The 18,499-nt window shown below is 44.3% G+C and overlaps 2 protein-coding genes across 5 annotated transcripts in view; one reads left to right on the top strand and one right to left on the bottom strand.

Moving 5' to 3' along the window:
• Positions 1-11,664, top strand: part of RBKS (ribokinase) — a 71,606-nt gene extending 59,942 nt beyond the window's left edge. For all 3 annotated transcript variants that reach the window (XM_039569043.1, XM_039569045.1, XM_039569044.1), the window contains one exon: positions 10,434-11,664. In XM_039569043.1, coding sequence (XP_039424977.1) covers positions 10,434-10,607 — 174 coding nt within the window. In that variant the 3' untranslated portion in view covers positions 10,608-11,664. The remainder of the gene's footprint in view (positions 1-10,433) is intronic.
• Positions 11,509-17,670, bottom strand: MRPL33 (mitochondrial ribosomal protein L33). Of its 2 annotated transcripts, none has more exons than XM_039569047.1 (4): positions 17,616-17,670; positions 16,733-16,751; positions 14,035-14,141; positions 11,509-11,893 (listed from the first exon to the last, which is right to left on the bottom strand). In XM_039569047.1, exons 1-4 carry the CDS (start codon positions 17,635-17,637, stop codon positions 11,844-11,846), a joined length of 198 nt encoding a protein of 65 aa, XP_039424981.1. In that variant the 5' UTR covers positions 17,638-17,670; the 3' UTR covers positions 11,509-11,843. The 2 variants fall into 2 exon arrangements, with proteins under 2 accessions (XP_039424981.1, XP_039424980.1); XM_039569046.1 differs by lacking the exon at positions 17,616-17,670 and adding an exon at positions 17,355-17,523 and having other exon boundaries at positions 11,581-11,893.
• Between the last annotated feature and the right edge of the window lie 829 nt (positions 17,671-18,499).

Here is an 18,499-nt window from a genome sequence, read left to right on the forward strand (position 1 = left end):
AAATCATCTGTAGAAAAGCAGATTCCTGAATTTTGGCAGCAAAGTTTGTCAGCTACCCAAATGTCTATAAGGAGTATTTTTAAAATTCATTTCAAAGCACAAATAGACACAGAAATACAGGAAAAAAGTGAGGAAGTTCTCTGGAAGCTCATGCCTCATTGCTGGTATCTGTGATTTTGTTGCTGAAATCATTAAGCAGGCAGTGTGTTTCTTGGAAAGATCCATTTTACAGGCAATCTCACAGAGAATGCCCTTCTGTCAGAAGCAGTGCCTTGGTGGTCACCTACTGCTGAAGACCATGAGTGAGGTGTCAGAGGGAGCCCTGTTTTCTGCATTCCTGCCCCACAGGTTAAGGACAAGAGAATGAGTGGGTAGCAGAGAACAATACTGTTGAGCAGAGCAGCAGTTCTGGCTTGTAAGGCACATCTAACTGAAATTCAAGAGAGGAGATACAGCTTGAGTAGTCATCGAAACGATTACACAAACTCCGTTGGAAAAAGAATGCAGGGAGCTGGCAAGGGGACGAAGCTGGGGAGAGCTCAGACAAAAAACCTCCTGAAGTTTGGTGGTTTTTTTTTCCCTTCCAGGATGTGTAGTTCATGGGTAGGCAGATGCAGTGGCCAGCCAACAAAGGCTAGATGCTGTGGTTTTGAAAGAGGCACTCGAGCATATGGAGCTTTCGTGCAAAAAAAAGAATGTTATTTTGATCAATTCCAGGCGAGATGGCAGTTGTGTCATTCTGAGTGCTTCTCCTCAGATTAGATGGGATCACTAAGAGTCCTTTGGCATTTTCAGTCTGAGAGGAAAAAACCACATGTGGCTAGTGAAATTGCCCAGCACAGAGATTTCCTTCTTCTTATTTAACTGTTAGATTATGGGTTCCTGAAGCCGTGTCAGGCTCATGTGTGATACTGGGTGACACAGTTAGTGACATTTTGGCCAGTTCTCTCCTGGTTGGGGAGGGAAACCCGCTGCCAGAATTTCCAGCGTACTATCAAAATACCATTATGTATTTTGGGCAGAGTTTTGGCTGTAGTTTCATTTCATCATTAAATGATATTTGTGAATTAACACATAAGCATGAGCATTGTTGGGACGAAAGCACAATTTGGCACAAGTGTGACATGAATAATGAAAAGAGTGAAGTACTGCTCAAGGAAATGAGATAAGTGAAGCTTTTGATTAGAGTAGGAGAGTAGCTACATGTTGTTGAGGCTTGATAAACCAGTTTGAGAAGTACAAATCAACCTTCTGAGGAGCTGCTATATTTAGCACCAGGTTTCAACCACGACTCTTGATTCTGTGCAAGTTTAAATTTTGGGAAAAGTAGATACAGCTCCTATAGCATGTTCAACTGAAAGTCCATCTTCTGTCTATTAGTGGTGATGTCTGCGCGCTTCCCTGTTGTTGACACATTGTGGTTTGTAGGCTGTACTTTGCAAGAGTGCCACTGGAGAGCTTTGTGTTCAGATGAAGTGTAATGAGAATTTTCCAGTGCTGCATTTTGTATGTCATACATTTTTTATTTGCACCGCAGGGGGAAAAAAAATAGTGTGGAGGGTTTTTTCTGCTGTTTCTGAGTTTCTGTGTGAGGTATGAACTTCCAGATCAAATGAAAGGAGGTCACAGATCAAAGCTCAAGAGTGGAACCAGGGAAGAAGCAGGTAATGAAGGCAGAAGTAAACTCAGTCTTAAACAGAAAATTTACACAGAAGTGTATTCCAAATTGAAAAATTCCATGCCAATGTATCTGTTGTTCTGACAGTGTTGGAATCAGAGTAGTGGTGAATTATTTGGTTGACAGGAATCTCACAGGTTCAGCAACATTGATCCATTGTTTTTAGAATGGTATATGGAGCTCCTGGTTCAGTGCTCTTACTCCATTGTGTAAGAAAGAAATAAATTCGTCACCTCTCATTAATGCTGTCTGGAGTTGAAAGGAGTTTATATGAGCATCATCACACTGAATTGTTTCAATGATTCAGAAAACGGAGTGCTCCCTGTGGGTGAATACTTTGTTGGCTTTCTGGGGTTAGACTAACAGTTTACTACACAGAATAACTCAGTTCTCCAGTGCTTAGCAGTATACTGGAATATTATCATCCCGGAAAATGAAGCTCTCCTGCGACCTTTCCCAGACTTCTTCAGTGTGCACTAAGAGAAAGCAGTCACCTCAAAGACACTTTGCAGTATTTTTCTTGTAAACAGTGAGGTGGGAGCTCCTCTGTTCTCATCCTGATTGAGTCCAAGCAGAGCTGTGAAGGTCCACTTACTTATTTTGCATATCTCAGATTTAGGGTTCCCAAGCAGTGCCTCACTTTCAAAGGATGGGTAGCTCATGTGACTCCTGTTAGTCCATGAAAGATCTGGAGCTTTGGATTCAGCCCACAGATGTCTCAAAGTGGGTGTTCTTAACATCCTTGATCTTAAGTTGGGTTAATTTCCCATCATATGAAATGAGAGCACTATTACCTGCCTTCAAAGTAGATGCTGTATATGGGCTTTGAAATGTAAAGCAGATACTTTCATCTGTGCTTTTTAGATGACATACAAATTAAAAATTGCAGAGTTGTGAATGTTGTATGTTTTATTTCCAACATTCACCACAAACCAAACATTTCAGGGGAATTCATGCATCTGTAATGCTTGTCACTGATCTTTTTAGAAACAGTGCATAACTTAATGTAGTAGGATGTTTCAGAAAGGAAAGAAATTGCATGCAGGAGGCCTTGTATTGAGATTAATCTCTCAGGAATGCAGGGGGTTAACGGTCAGGCTGATTAATCACTGTTAATGACCCATCAGGAAATCTGTGAGGAAGTGGGTAAAAATTCCTGATGGCTGATGTGAAGCATTGTGTGGTATGCTTTGGTTTTGATGTTTCCCAACTGATAGTCTACACTGGGTGTAGTTTAGTTACCTCTAAGTTCCCAGACCATGTGAAGGACCCAATGATATGATGGCCTTGTTCAACTGGAGTAAGTGAACAAGAAATTTACCCCATTCATGGCTGTGCAAGTACATCACAACATAAATGCAAGAAAGTCAGGGATTGCTCCTTCCCACAGCTTCCCAGAGCAGAGTCTGGTAAAGATACAGAAAGGAAGTGTGACCATTCCCTCAATCCTCCGGACAGAGCCCACAGGGTACGGGGAGAAGAGTGGAACAGGCAGCTTTCCCTGTGTGAACAAGGAGCCAGAGTATTAAGACTTGGATACACAACTGAGTTAATGAATTGCCTGGTGTTGACTGAGGGCGAGGTTCCACAGTTGGCTCAAGCTGATCCAAGACCATGCTGAGAGGAGTGTTTCTAACGTCTTTCTCCTTTGCTGTGGACTAACTGTCATGTGGTAATACAGCAACTTGCTGATCTGGGCGGAAACTATTGTTTCTTGGTCAGTGTTGGCTGGCCCAGTTGTCAGAAGGATCAGAGAACTGATCTGCTTCACTGCTTGGCCACACAAGTACTAAATCTGATGTAGGGGAGGGCGTGGGAACATGAGACAAGGATAAAAACATGAGTGGGGACTGAGCCTTTCAGCAGAGCATAACCATGGATCGGCTTAAGCCTATTATGAAACTGCAGTCTGAATCACTGGAATTAAGAGTGCACTGTCAACCTACAGGGAATGCAAATTAAAATGTGTTAGCTTACACCTCCTGCCGTTGTTAAACACTGGCTGAGCCCAGCCATTCTGCACGTGGCTGGGAGGAAGGAGCTCTGATGGGGCAGCGTCCTAGTAGGTCCCCAAACCGCATCAGACAGCATCAGGGCTGTGTGGGGAATGCAGAGGGGAAGAAGAAAGGAACAAACGAGCACCACTACCATGAGTCTCTCTATATATCTTCCTTTGGCTTAGGGTAACATCTACTTTTTCTTTGTGACAAGACTGCAGAAACACTCAGAGGACAGACTGAGCACAGTAATAGAGTTGAGGATCCAGACCCCAAGCTCTGGGGTACAGTGTGCTTTTCCTAGATCTTCTCCTTTATTTTCAACCGAAATACCTTTGCAGTGCTGTCTAGTCAGTACCAAAAGCCTAACTTAGACCTAGCAAGGCAAGCCCTGCTATTTGATTCAAGTTCATTTGGTTCTTATTGCTAAATTTGGTAGTTCCCAGTTAAGGACTTCTTATCATTTTGTTCTGGCTCAAAATTCCATGCAAAGATACAGGAATAACTGTGTTAGTGGGAAATCTCTTTGTAATTTTCAAATATTTCATGTTTTAGAGGTTTGTAACAAATGGTCTTCTCCTTTAAGCACAGCCGTGGAGAGCCACACCAGTATCTGCAGGGTGCCCTAGAAAGACAGCAATGCTTCCACACAGGATCAGCAACCCCAGACACTGTGGGAGTAGTCACCCTTGTTAGGCCTTGATCTGAGGAAATAGTTTGAAGATAGTCAAATTAGTTTAATTTCAGGAGAGTTTCGAGATAGTGAAGTTAGTTTAATTTAAAGATTATCTTAATTTAAACTGCCAAAATATCTTTCCAGTGAAACATGAGGAAATATGTGGGGAGGAAAATATTAACCTCCCAGAAAATAATTTTAAAAGCTATTCCACAGGCAAATAAATGCAGAAGTAAAAAAAACCAGCCAGGAACATTTCCAGAAATAAATCATTCTCCATCACATAGAGGATAAACATGGGTTCTTTCAGGAAGAAGGAAATAATAAAAAACCAAAAGCTGTATAACTGATTCAGCCACTGTGAGTGGGGTTTTCATGGCAAGGTTTTGGTAGTGGGTGACTACAGGAATGGCTTCTGTGAGAAGCTGTTGGAAGCTTCCCCCATGTCCGATAGAGCCAATGCTCCAAGAGGGACCCACCACTGGCCAAGGCTGAGCCCTTCAGTGATGGTGGTAGCACCTCTGGGATAATGTAGGTAAGAAGGGGTAAAAATGCTGCTGTGCACCAACAGCTGGAGAGTGGGGTGAGAATGTGTGACAGAAGCAACTGTGCAGATACCAAGGGCAGTGCAGAAGGAGGGGGAGAAGGTGCTCCAGCTGCTGGAGCTGAGATTCCGCTGCAGCCTGTGGTGCAGCCCATGGTGAGGCAGCTGTGCCCGTGCAGCCCATGGAGGACTATGGGGATGCAGAGATCCACCTGCAGCCTCTGGAGGAGACCCACGCCAGAGCAGGTGAATGTCCAAAGGAGGCTGTGACCCATGGGAAGCCCATGATGGAGCAGGGTCCTGGCAGGATCTATGGAAGAGGAGCCCACATGATGGTTTGCTGATAGAACTTGTGACTCTGTGAGGGACCCACACTGGAGCAACCTGTTCCTAAAGGAGTGAACCATGTGGAAAGGACCCACTCTGGGGCAGTTCATGAAGAACTGTAGCCTGTTAGAAGGACTCATGTTAGAGAATTTAATGAAGGACTCTCTCCTGTGGCAGGGACCCCATGCAGGAACAGGGGAAGAGTGTGAGGAGTCTTCCCCCTGAGGAGGAAGGAGCAGCAGAGACACGTGGTGAACTGACCACAAACCCCATTCCCTGTCACCCTGTGCTTCTGTGTGGGGAGGAGGTAGAGAAATTGGAAGTGAAATTAAGCTTGGGAAGAATAGAGGGTGGGGGGAAGGTGTTTTAAGGTTTGCTTTTACTTCTCATTACCCTACTCGGATCTGATTGGTAATAAGGGAATTTCCCCAAGTCAGGTCCATTTTACCTGTAATGGTGATTGCTCCCTGCCCTTATTCCAATCCACAAGCCTTTTGTTCTATTTTCGCTCTGGTGTCCGTCCAGGGTCTCCCCACCACATGCTGTCACCAAAGGATATTTTACTCCCTGAGCATTTCAGCTGAAATCATCCCTTAGCTGAGACATAGACCCTAATGGCACAAGACTATCTGAATATATCCAAAGGCTGTAAATGTTTCTCCAGCTCCACTAGTAACCTTTCATCAAAGCACAGCCCAGGGATTCTTGTAGGGAGACGTAGGCTTTTCCCACTTCTGAGCAATGGATAGTGAGTGCCTTTGCTGACAGCTATTCTTGTGTTACATAGGGCTAATTTGCAGTTCGGGTACAGAGTAGGCAGAGGTACAGCAAGGAATGTTGAGCAGATGTGACAGAGTGATAACATCCTTGGCATAATCCAGTATCACACAGTTGTGGAGTGCTATAAATACAACAGGAATTCTCCAAGGCCCAATTCCTTCGACAGAGTTGGGCATCTCTGCATTGCCATGGATGTAGACTGCACTAAATCAGTGTAATCCTCAGGCTTTGTTCATTTGTGCACTTTTGTGAATGCTCCTTGGAGACTATAAGCAGCATTGTGAGCAATGTTACTGACCACAGTAGCATGTTCCCAGTTACGGTTCTACATCATAATGCAGTTTTTGACAGCTTTTGGATTGATGTTTTAATTTATTCACTAAATGAAGAGTTTATCATTACAGGCAAAACATTTCTCTTGTACTGCTATACAACATCCTTTTCAGGTGTTTCTTTGGGCCTTGGTAACATGCTCTTACAATCTATTTAATGGAGTGAATCCATGTTAATAGCCAGACTGCACTAGGACTGTGACTTCTTAAAAATCACCGGAGAAAAGTTTTCTGAGGTTCAGTAACAATGTCGGGTTTCGGGAGCCAGAGCCCTCTCAATGTTCTTCCATGTTGCTGTTGCTCTTGCCCAGGACAGGCTGAGAGGGCGAAGGCTGAGCAAAAGATTGCTCTGGAACAAGGTGGTGCAGCTGCTGCCACTCTGTGAATTGTAGCTTTTGCCCTCTTGGCTGCCAAATTTTTTTGGTGAGCAAGTTATCTTATTGCATAAGTGAAATGCATCCTAATAGTCTGCGCATGATGGATTGAAAAAGGCTTTACGTGCTGGAAAGGCTGTTGAACAATATAGTTTCCACTTACAAAGCACTTTCCTTAAAAAGCTTCTCAGGGCAGCGTCGTATAAAAATAGTTATACTAAAGTTGTGAACCAGCTTCTGACAAATCAGGACTAACAAAAGCTAAGGTATAAATAGAAGTGTTTTCATGGGTCTTCTCTTCTCTAGAGGCACAGAATCTCAATCAGTGCGGGATTGTAAGAAACAAAAATGCCCTTTTCCAGACACACAGGAAAACAAGGACCTTACAGACTAGTGGCACAGAATATAAATAGGTTTTCAAAACTGCTTCAAAACCATAAAAGTTAGTCAAAACCATGACATTTGTATTTAAGAATGAGCCACACCATATCAGACAATTTTTAAATCCAATTCTTTATTTTATTTCAAACAAACTAGCATCTCCTGCTTTACAGAAAGGTTAAATATGTTATACTTTCATAATTATGGAATGAATTGTCTCCAGGCACTCAAGGATATGAGGATTATCTCAAAGTCTGCAGTGTATTAGAATTCCCGGAAGACAAATGCTGAAGAATGTAAAATATTACATACTCTGTATTTATATTTTGTCAATGGGCACTCTCGTCTGGTCATTTTCAAATTCTTTTTTTTGTGAAGTAAGTTAGAATTATTTTTCTTAGAGCAGGTTTTGAAACAGCTAAATGTAAATCTGCTATTTGCTATTCCAGTGTTTGTGTAATCTTGATTTTACTCTGAGCCTATTTCTTCTAGTACTCTGTGCCAACCTTTTCTGAATCTACCAAACCCAATGTAGTTTAATCCACAACACCAAAGAAGGAAGGTCTCTTTCTGTAAGCCGGATATAGTCCTTACTGCAGTTAACCTTGCATCTGAATCAGTTCTGCTATTGCTCTTTTAGTCATGTTTGACCAGTCATGTCTGCACAGACCAGAAGCAAGGCTGAGCAGGGTATCTACATAATCAATTTGATGCATGATGCTGTTCTTAGTGCAGCAGCTCCTGTATTGAAAACACCCCCTCCACAAAACGTTCACTTACCAACAGCTGAATTTATGATACCCTTCAGGTCTGTAATAGCTAGGCTTTGCAGATACTGACTGCTTCAGTCTATGCATGGGAAGTGAGGATTTCAGCAGAAGTTTACTGGCATCAAATCCTTCAGTATATTCTCCAATCACCCTGTAATCTTTTCTCTTGCAAAAAAATGCTAGGGGGCCTTTTTCGATTCTGGATGGGAGTCTGCTGTTCTCTCCCTTTTCTGCTTTCAGAGCCATTTATCATTGTTCAGCCACACTAAAGGGGAGATCTCCAACCATCTCACAACCTCAGAGTGTCACGCACGAGCAGGGAGCCACAGGAACATTGCAGGGAGAACGTACACTCCATCTCACTGGCATAGGAACTAAGACCTGTGTGACACGTGGTTAGTCTTTTTTGTTCCAATAGCCAACAGTGCAGCAATTATTAAAAAAAGTCAGACAGACAGTATTCTGCTCCATGCTGCTGCCAGGTAATAGTTTATGCTATTTGACACCAGATATTCTGAGTATTACTCATTAAAATATTTGGCTACTTCCATTTCCCAGTGATCACTGAAAACAATGTTCTTCCTGCTAGAGCTACAGCAGAACAGATCTGCATGCTGAAATCCTACTCCTGTCTATAACAACAGCACCAAAATAGCTTTAATAATTAATCATGCACTGATTAGATTACGAACTCTGAGATGGGATGGAGATTTTTGTATTATGCATCAGACAAAAGGCACTGGCAATGCTTAACTAGCAGTCACCTGCTCCTGCTCCACCTGCCATTGTGGGAGCACTCCGGAAACCAGAAGGGAGACAAAGGCCCAACAGAAATTGATAAAAACCTTCACCTGCCCTTGGTATGTTCAGCAACACAGAACTGTTGAAACAGGTGCTGCTACAGCTGCATGCAGGGGCACTGCTTCGCTTATTAACTTGTCATTTGCCAGGCCATGCTCTCCATTGTATCCTGATGGAAGAGAGCATTCAAACGCCAGGCCAAGCAAGAGTTAAGCAGGGAGTTTTCTGACTGGAAACACCAATTCAAACAGCCACTGTGCCATGGCTGGGCAAGGAGAGGCCAGGCCTGGGGTAGGGCCCCTATCCTGTGCTCACCCTCGTTAGTGTCGCTTGCAGTGTCCTCACTGCTCTGCCCTGTCAGGTGCTTGCAACATTAGAAACAAATTTCTGTGTAAGTGGCATTGTTTTGCTGGAATGATATTAAATGCAGCTGATTTCAGGGCAAGTATGAGTTTAAGACTGAGAAACACTAGTACTTGAAATTGGAAAATTACTTCCTAGTCTTAACTTCCAGTAGAAATTTTGCTGAGCTGTTTTAACAAAGTTTTTCCAGGCCCTTTGCTCTTGTCCCATGACTCTTGGGGCCTATTTATGACAACTAAAGAGGCAAAATCCCTCAGGGGAGATAGTCCATATGCTGGATCTGGAAGGAAATAAGATAATACTAGTGTGTCTAGTTTAATGCCTTCACTGGAACAAAAGTACGATTAAAAAAAAGGGACCTTAGGACCAGTTTTATGGTACCAACAAGAATTGGTATCAGTCTGGCCTTAGAAATCAAGCCAGTTTTAGGGAAGGAGGAGGAAAGAACACTGTAGACTGAAATGAGCAAATCAAGTTAAAAATGGCCATCAATCAAGTTAAATTTTGCCAGTTGTTGGGGACACTTCATAGTGCTGAACATCGCTAAACAACAGTTATTGTTAAAAAGCACTTGGGAGGTGAACAGCTGTCATTCCCTGTTGACCAGAGCACAGCCAGTGGTATCTGGGCAAGAGGGTCAGAGCAAGCTGGGGTGTCGCTGGTGCCCATGTGGGACAGATGTACTCCCTGCCTCCCTAGGGCTCCCACGGGGCAGGCAGGGCATGGCCTGGGAATGACGGGTAGCTCAAGAGGGCCATGGCTGCCAGAGCTCCAGGTGAATGCCACCCACTGTCCTCATCCCTCATGGTCAAACTCAGCACAGGTGGCAAAGCTTGCCCCAGGAATAGGAGTGGTTTATGTGGTAGACACAATCATAGTTTTTAATGTCAGTGGGACCTTTTTAATAAACAAAAGCTAAGTTCTGGAAGCATCAAACTGTATCACTCCGCAACTAGGAATTTACAGACACCACAAGCCACATGGCTTATTTTTTTTCCCCTTTTCTCTGCCCCTTCTACCACTGACCTTTATGAAAAACAGAAGTTAAATAAGAGAAAAATAGCTTTAATGAAACATCCAGGTTGAGAAATCAAAATCGGACACTCCAACAACAGGAAGTTTCAACAGCAGTGTTTATAACAGCATCTTGCTGAACTGTGGCACGCTTGCTTTTCTTTAAGTTTTAAGCCATAATGTGCACCTTGACTCAAGAGCTGGGCACAAGGATAGTATTGTGGCATTAGTTTAACTTTGCAGAATTTCCTAGGCATAGAAAAGTGAATTGAACTCAACCACGGAACAATTTCCTGACCCCTGCAATCAGTGCTACAACTTGTGTCTTTCCTGTAAAGGCATCTGAATTGTTTCCCTGTGCAAATACACTTCAGCTTGTTTGTTATTTTATTCTAGGGTGCTGGAGACAGTTTTGTGGGAGCACTAGCCTTCTACCTGGCTCACTATCCCAAGTTATCCATGGAGGAAATGATCAGGAAGTCTAACTGTGTCGCATCAGTGAGTGTCCAGGCACCGGGGACACAATCTTCATATCCTTACAGGAAGGACTTGCCTCAGGACCTTTTCTAATTGATTGTCTAGCTCACTGTACTGATTTTATCTCATACCAGACAGCATTATTCTCCTGACTGCACTGAGGTTCTCCTCTGCTGATTGGAAAGGCCAGGAGAGTCTCTTTGCTTCTTATTTCAGGAATCCTGTGTATTCCTGTTCTACAGCAGTAAGATGGGGTGGGGGTGGTGGGTCTTTCAAACAGAGCACAGCAAGTCTCTCTGGCCCCACACAGCCCTGAGCTTGTGGTCGTCCCACACAGTGCGCTCTACTACATGAAGTTTACAACAAAACACCCGGAGGGTATTGGGCTCTTGGCAGTATTTTTACTTGATTTTATCAGAACTTCTGATGTGAAATGGCAGCACATGAAGCAGAGCATCAGCTTTGAGACTGGAACTTCAGCGCTCAAACACCAGGGCCATTGTCTGGCTCACAACAAAGCCTGTATATCAAACTTGGGCCCACCTGTGCCCACGTGCCTCAGGTGTGGCACTGCACTCTGTGCTTCCCCACACTCGGGAGGGTCCCTCCAACTGCAAATAGGACAGGACTGCTACGGAGGTAGGCCTTGAAAAATGTTTCTAGCCATCTTGCTCTAAACACAGGCAAGCTAATTACAGAAAAAAAACCCCTCACATCGGAGAACTACTTGTCTGTTTCCTTCATGTTTGACAAAAACCCAGGAGTGAAAAATCCATGCTACTAACCTGGCTGAAAATAATACAGCCCTTTTAACCATGGTAATAGCTTATCCAAAAACTCATCTAGGTTCCCATTACTTCTTTCCTCAGAAGGAGCTGGTGCAACATTACCCCTCCAAGTAATGACACCAGCTCGTGGTCACTACTGTCGCATCTGTGGCTGGTAGGTTAGAAAAACTTGCAATCCTGCCATTGAATTCCTGCTGTGGAAAATGTTAATTTTTATTGCTTTATAAAACAATAGTTCCTTTGAAGATTACAGCCTCTTTCACAATAGAAAACACAGACAATGGGATTTGCTATTTAATTTTTTTAAATCGAGCACTGTAAAAATAACTCAAAAGATAAATAAATGTTACTGTGATGATCTATGTCCAGACATCTCTCTCTACATTGTTTTATTCACAATGGCCTTCAAATCACAGGAGACGGTGATCCCAGTTCATTTCCTCTCTTTTCAGCCCATGTTGCTGGATTTCTGAATCAGTGTTCACCCTGTCCTCCCCCCAGACCATCCTCTCCTCATGTATAAATCAAGTCCAGTCATTGTTCACACAGAGCGAATTTTTCTCTTCTCTGTGAAGAGGACACGTTGTTTTGCTACAGGGGAAAAAAAAAAAAGAGAAAAAAGAATCCGTTAAGAAGCCTGAAGTGTTAAAATTCAATTCAGCCAGCCCACGTTCCTTTTCTCCTGGCTGCCTTCACTGCTTAAATGAGTGTGGAGCAACTGACTGGCACAGCACTGTTGTTAACCAACTCTTGAAGGAGTTTAGTGGTGCTTTCACTTTACCACATGTAATTTTTAGTTCCTAAGATGTCCACTTTACCTCTGTGAGAATAAGTATCAGGATGCAAGTGACTGAAAACATTCAACAGCTGCTCTGTGTGACTATTCTGAGTCACAGCTGCTCGATGTTGGGACAAAAATAGGTTCTTTCTGCTTTTTACTACTCTTCAACTGCAGCGCCCAAACAACTACAGATGATGAGCTGGATCTAGTCAGCCTCACAGGCTGACTGAGAAGTTAACCAATTGTCCTGTGGATCTCTCAACAAGGCACAAACTGGCCCTGTCCACAATGCCTGGTGCAGGTGTTTGCAAAGTCACTACAGGTTAAGCATAGTCAATACATTAATAAAACCCAAAAATTACAAAATAAATCAAAGCAAAGCTTTACAATGCCATTTGAAAATCAACACTGTTTGGTTGAATTTCATTACATGAATTCCATTGAAAGCTACGCAAGAGCAATCCACACAACAACAAAATCTCTTCTTCCACATAAAAGTTTCGTTTTAAGAAATACTGCAGATACTACAGATTCTGTTGCTGCAGTTGGGAGGTAGTGAAACTTGGGCAAGCCTGCCACTACTTCACTAAAAAGCTTCATTCTGCGGACGTCCCAGGTTTCTGAGAAGTACAAAACATAAGGTGAAAACACATGCCAAGTGAAAATGCTTCCTAACATATTCCTGATGTGAGTTGTTATCTAGACTCAAATTTACTTCCCTTCACACATGCAACACTTTCTCACATCAATTTCTCACTTGTGTTCTACTACAGGCTACAAAGATCAGAGCTTTCTTCGGCAACCTACTACATGTTCTGTCTGAGTTCTTCTCTTTCTTCACTTCCCTAAAAGTTGCAAAGCTTCTGGAGGATCACTCTGCACGATGTTTCAATGCAATAATTTATTTTTCTTATTCAAGAAAATAGTCCCAGAGATCTCTGATTCCCCTTCTGTGTGGAATTCAAAAAGAAAGCCACAGCCTCTGTCACCTTTGATGACAGCATATTGCTTCTCTGGTGGTTTCTCTCACCTCTCAGAGCTCCTGTACTGTTAGCTCTGAGAATGAAAAGGTAGTCCTCTAACAAGAATATGAAATTTTAAGAAAAAATAAGCTTGAGTCATGTAACTACTGTCCATGCATTATGTACTTAGAGCTGCTTAATAAATTTCTTATATTCTGTAACTTTAAATAAGCCTTTTTTGCATTAGCTCCACCATGTTATTTCTGACATAGTTTGGTTTAAATTCTAAGTTTACCCAAATTAAGCTTTTTAATATTAAATTCAGCTTTTTAATGTTAACTACAGAAACTTGAACCCTTAGTCACCTTTCAAAAAGCTGGGTGAGCAAAAGGCAGTTTGGCAAGTGCTATAACCTGTCCAACAAATCAGATTCTTAAACTGAGAATATCTGCAAGGACCAGGGGAACATAAAAGAATCCACTAACTGTCATCTGGAGAGTGATAATCATTTGTGGAATGGGAAGAATTTGTGCCTATTTCTTTAGAAGAAAAAGTCCATTTTGTAAGAGATGGTTAAAATTTCTGGTCTAGAGCTCCCATGGCAGCTGAACAGAACACTTCTGTTGATGTGTACTTTGTGCCTGCTTGTTGGAGGTAGCACAGTCTAGCAAACCACACAAAGAAACAGAATGAAAGAACTCCTGTGTCACTTGACTTCGCCAGTGACATGTGGCATGGCTGTCATCAAAGTCTCTGATGTGTCAGGCAAGTTATTGCTTTGTTTCACTGCCACAATCTGTAAAATGAGGGTAACATTTACTTCCCACTGGAATGTCATGAAGAACAGCAACAATACAGTCATTTGAGTATGAAACATGTTATGACATATTCTGCTTAGATGGGAAAAATCCTGTTGCATTCAAATCTTTTCCCCCCCAGAGTCAGAGAAGCTTATACAAAGCATGCTGACTTCTTCCCCAAGTTCTTACCGATGGGATCGTATCTCAGTAAGACCAGTTTTTCCTGCAGTCGGAGTCTCCTGATGTTGAAACAGTAGCCTGTCTCCGCAGCGCTCTTCATCCTCACCAGAATGTATCTAAAGTCACAAGGGACGTCTCTGTGTCAGTGCACAGGCATTTAGTGAGGGCCCACATCTGCCAGGGCACTGGCCAATGGACAAGCTTTCAGCATACACAGTTTGGCACAGTCACACAAGACACTTCATTTCAACTTCAGTGATGGGAGTATGAAAACTCTGTATGCTTAACTTTTAACACAGACAAACACTAAACCATAAGCTCCAGCATCAAGCTTAGGTAAATAATTCCTCAACAGGATACAAGCCTAGAGAAAAGTGAGGTAGGAGGAATAAAAACAAGAAAAAAAGAAATGAGGAAAATCAGCATATGATTGAGTCACTATGGCTTAAAAGCTAATGGCAAGAGAGGAAGGATGATGGTCATTAAAGATGTTCAGGCTGTAGATAACACTGTATCGCAGACTATCACTTCCTCATGCAGAGAGGAAGCTAAGCAGATAGGCTGGCACAAGAGGCATGCAAAAGGGAAGCAGAACCCCTTGACACCATCCGTCCTGCTAGAGATACAGAGCTTGATGTTAACCCAGCCATGGGAACCCCCTTCCCTACTGGAGGGCTCTCGGTTTGCGGGGCAGGCTGGCAGCAACTGTGGTGTCCTGGGAGCAGGAGACTGAGGAAGCTGCTCCAAGCCCCCAGTCTGGAAGTATGCCAAGATCCAAGCAAGTTCCCAGACAGAGAGCATCTTCTGAAGTTTCAAAAGAAACGTTAAACCCTTTAACCAGTCTGTAAATTACGTCTTTCTCTTCCATTTCAATGAAGAAATGGATACACCTCTGCATGTGGGCATTCAGTTCACTTTTCATTTGCCTTTATTTTCCTGTTTCTAACACAAAATGGTCTGTCAAAATTAACCCATTCTTCCTCACTTGTGCAGCTCTGACCAGTGTACTTCCTTAAGCTCTTCCTTTTCAGCTTTGCAATCGAATTTGAGTTCAAAATAAAGACACTGGATTCCTGCAGACAACTGACCAAGCATATTCTTGGGATTATCCCTCTCCTGTACACTACTGCAGGTGTGCTGTGAAGCACCAGTAACCACAAAGACTCCTTTCCCTATACCTCACTCACTTCCTCAAAGCCTCTGTGCAATTTCCCCTTTCTGGGGGAATCAGTGGCATCAGTGTGACCAGGCCTTGAAATTCTTGTGCACTACACATTTGAGGCCAAGCCTATTCTGAACAATACACCTCGTTAAAAAGAATTACTCCCCTGTGAAGAAATGGAAGAAGGAGCAGAGGCAGAAAACAAGACTGGAAAGCTGTTGGGGCACAGGAAGAAACCCAAGGGGGGTAGAGAAGGATAAATAATATAAGAACATATTGCTGAAGTGCATATGGGACTGTAAAAGAACAGAGAAAGAAACATCGGGATAAAAAACAGAATAAAATGAAATGAAATGAAATAAAATAAAATTGAGCGTGTGGTAGAAATCCCTACATTAACATTAGTAACACCATTTTAAAAAAGCTCCTTTTTCACCTTGCAGAAATCTCCCGCTTTGCTCTGTTTGTTTTTATGAACAGATAACAGTAGAATGATGAGTGTCAAACTGCTCTCTGTCAGGCACATACTTGGGAAGCGCTTTCTTAATTTAAAAGCCTGACAATTGTGCAGAAATTCTGTAACTGAAGAATCTGCTCAAATGTGGCAAGAGGCTGGTCCTGGCTCTATAGGGGGCAGATTCTTAAAAAAACCAAAATACAGAAAATGTACCAAAGATCCCGGGCCTGTGGGGTACCAAATATAATACACTCACACAGAATGCAACTTCTGGGAATGGGAAGACAGGGATGTGTTCACATAAATGTACCAGTTTAGCCTCTTGGATTTGTCTAGCTAATTTTCTTAAAAACAGCATTTTGGATCCAAGTCAGTTTCTCAACATGATCTTGTCTCCTTGTGCCCACACTGTAAGAGTACTGGTGTGCTCAAAGTACATATTCCTTCCTTTCCAACCCTTAACACACCATCAGCTTTCTTTACAGGTCAGAGGACTATGACTAATTTTCTTCCAGAGCCCACAAACATCTCTGCTGAGCTGGACTACAGAGCAAGCTAAGATGCCCAGAGCCCTAACTGCACCCTGTCCACTCCTCACATATAAACACAGGAATGTGCTAAACTGAGGAAGTGTTCTGCACTCTGGCTATGGGAAAGCTTCAGAGCACCTGCCCAAAGTCCACGCCACAGACAACAAAGATCCACGCTGTACCTCAGTTTCCTCTTCTCAGCTAAAAAGGTATGACAAATGAACAACAGGAAGAGTATGTGGATCGTTTACAGCCTCTAATCACAGAACACAGAGGTGTGCCTCCCCCTGTGCAGGGCGCTTTGGAGATTACAGCTGAGCTCAGTGTGACAGCCCATAGGACAAAACCTGCCTTTGCTACCCATGAACCCATGGGAGAGTGTCCCACCATTCTGTACTTACCTGTGAGAAGACACACATACAGAATGGGTGAGAGGAGGCAGCTAGACTCAAGGACTGCAATTCTCTCGGGTATATTAAAAAGATCTAGAAAAGCTTAACATTTTGCAAAGATATAACATACCAGCAATCAAAAACTGGTGAGGAAAACATCACTTACTTAGATTTGCTCTTGGCCACTGGGGATTTTTGCCACATGAAGAAGAGAAAAACAGAAGAAACAGTTAACATTTTATCTTGTTTCCTTTTATGCAGTAAATAAAGATTAAGTGTTTTCCACTGCCTGACTTTGCTAAAGCCCCAGAGAGATAGTGCAAAGAGATTTACTGTCACGATAAAGCATCACTCATTCTTGCAAATGCTGTCAGTTCCCTGCTCTTTCTGCCATCATAGCACCTTTGTAAGTGTCTGTGCAAATGCAGTGCCCAGCGTGACAGGCTGCACTTGCTGCAGCCTCCAGATGTTCTCAGTGAGTTTTCAGTTTCAGTGCTGAGTATGAATTCTCTGGGTGAATGTGAAGTTAAGACAGGTGTGAGCAGCACTGCTGGTGCAAACTGCAGTCCCCGTCTCCCCGACTTGTTTCCACCCACTCCTGCTTCGGCTCCTGCTCTGGTGCCAACACAGGGGTTTGCGTGGCCACAGGTGCAGAGCGGGGAGCCCTTCTCAGCCGAGCCCGACCTTCCCACGAGGCTGCTTTTGGGTTCGCTGCTCTCACCCGCAGCATAGCATGAAACAGGCTGAATTCTTTTTCTGTCAGCTCACTGAATTTAAAGTAATCATACCTCTGCAGCACAAATGCAAAACCCCACTAAAAAAAAAAAAAAAAAGAAAGCTCATCTATATTGTGTCTGCGCAAGTCTTGCTGAGGTCACCCTGAGCTTCCTCCGGGGCACGCCGGGAGGCCCCGCGGCCGAAGGAGGGGAAGGGCCGGGAAGGGCCGGGAAGGTCCCGCCGCCGCCGGGGCGCGCGCCCGTGCGCCCGCCCCCACAGCCGCCCCCGCGGCCGCCGCCGCCGCCCGGCCCCGCCGCGCCCGCGCCACTCACGGGCCGCCGCCGTCAGGAACATCGCGCCGGGCCCGCAGCCACCGCCCCGCCCCTTCCGCCGCCACAACCGCGTCCGGGGCGCGGGGCCGGGCGGGCAGGGCCGGGCCGCCCGGGGGCGGGACCGCCGGCGCTGCCGTGCCCGTGCCAGTGCCAGGGGGCCAGGCGTGGGGAATCCCGAATGCTGTTCTGGCGGCCAGAAGGGACAGCAGTAGCCTGGGCTGCATCCAGCACAACCTGTGGCCAGCAGGTCGAGGGAGGTGGTCCTGCCCCTCCGCTCAGCCCCCTCGGGAGGCCACATGTGGAGTGCTGTGTCCAGTTCTGTGCTCCTCACTACAGAAGAGACATGGAGCTATTGGACAGTATCCAGTGGAGGGCAACAAAGGGGCTGGAACATCTCTTACAAGGAAAGGCTGAGGGAGCTGGGCCTGTTTAATCTAGAGAAGAGAAAACTGAGAGGGGATCTCACTAGTGCATGTAAATACTCAAAGGTGGGTGCCGAGAGGATGGTGCCTAGTGACAGGACAAGGAGCAGTGGCCATAAACTAAAACACAAGAAGTTCCACCTCAACATGAGGAAGAATTTCTTTACATTGAGTGTGTCAGAGCACTGGAACAGGCTGCCCAGGGACGTTGTGGAGTCTTCCTCTCTGGAGACATTTAAAGGTGCATTCCTGAGTGATCTGCTCTAGGTGACCCTGCCTTGGCAGGGGGGTTGGACTAAATGATTTCCAGAGGTCCTTTCCATCCCTAACAATTCTGTGATTCTGTGATCTCCCCATGCAGACCTATCCAGGCACGTGCCGACAGCCCATCCATGTGTCTGGCACTCGCTCACGGCAGCAGGGCCAGTGCAGACAGGGACATGCCCGGCTGTGATGGCCCCC

This window comes from Corvus cornix, chromosome 3, assembly GCF_000738735.6.
Source record: "Corvus cornix cornix isolate S_Up_H32 chromosome 3, ASM73873v5, whole genome shotgun sequence".
In the NCBI taxonomy this organism is placed as follows: Eukaryota; Metazoa; Chordata; class Aves; order Passeriformes; family Corvidae; genus Corvus; species Corvus cornix.

What these genes read in the sequence shown, in the direction of transcription:
- MRPL33 (XM_039569046.1), bottom strand. Translation starts at nt 17,409, where the DNA reads ATGAGCTTTCTTTTTTTTTTTTTTTTTAGTGGGGTTTTGCATTTGTGC. An exon ending in ACTGAGATACGATCCCATCG is followed by an intron (nt 11,894 to 14,034) that starts GTAAGAACTTGG and finishes TTTCCCCTGTAG; the next exon opens with CAAAACAACGTGTCCTCTTC.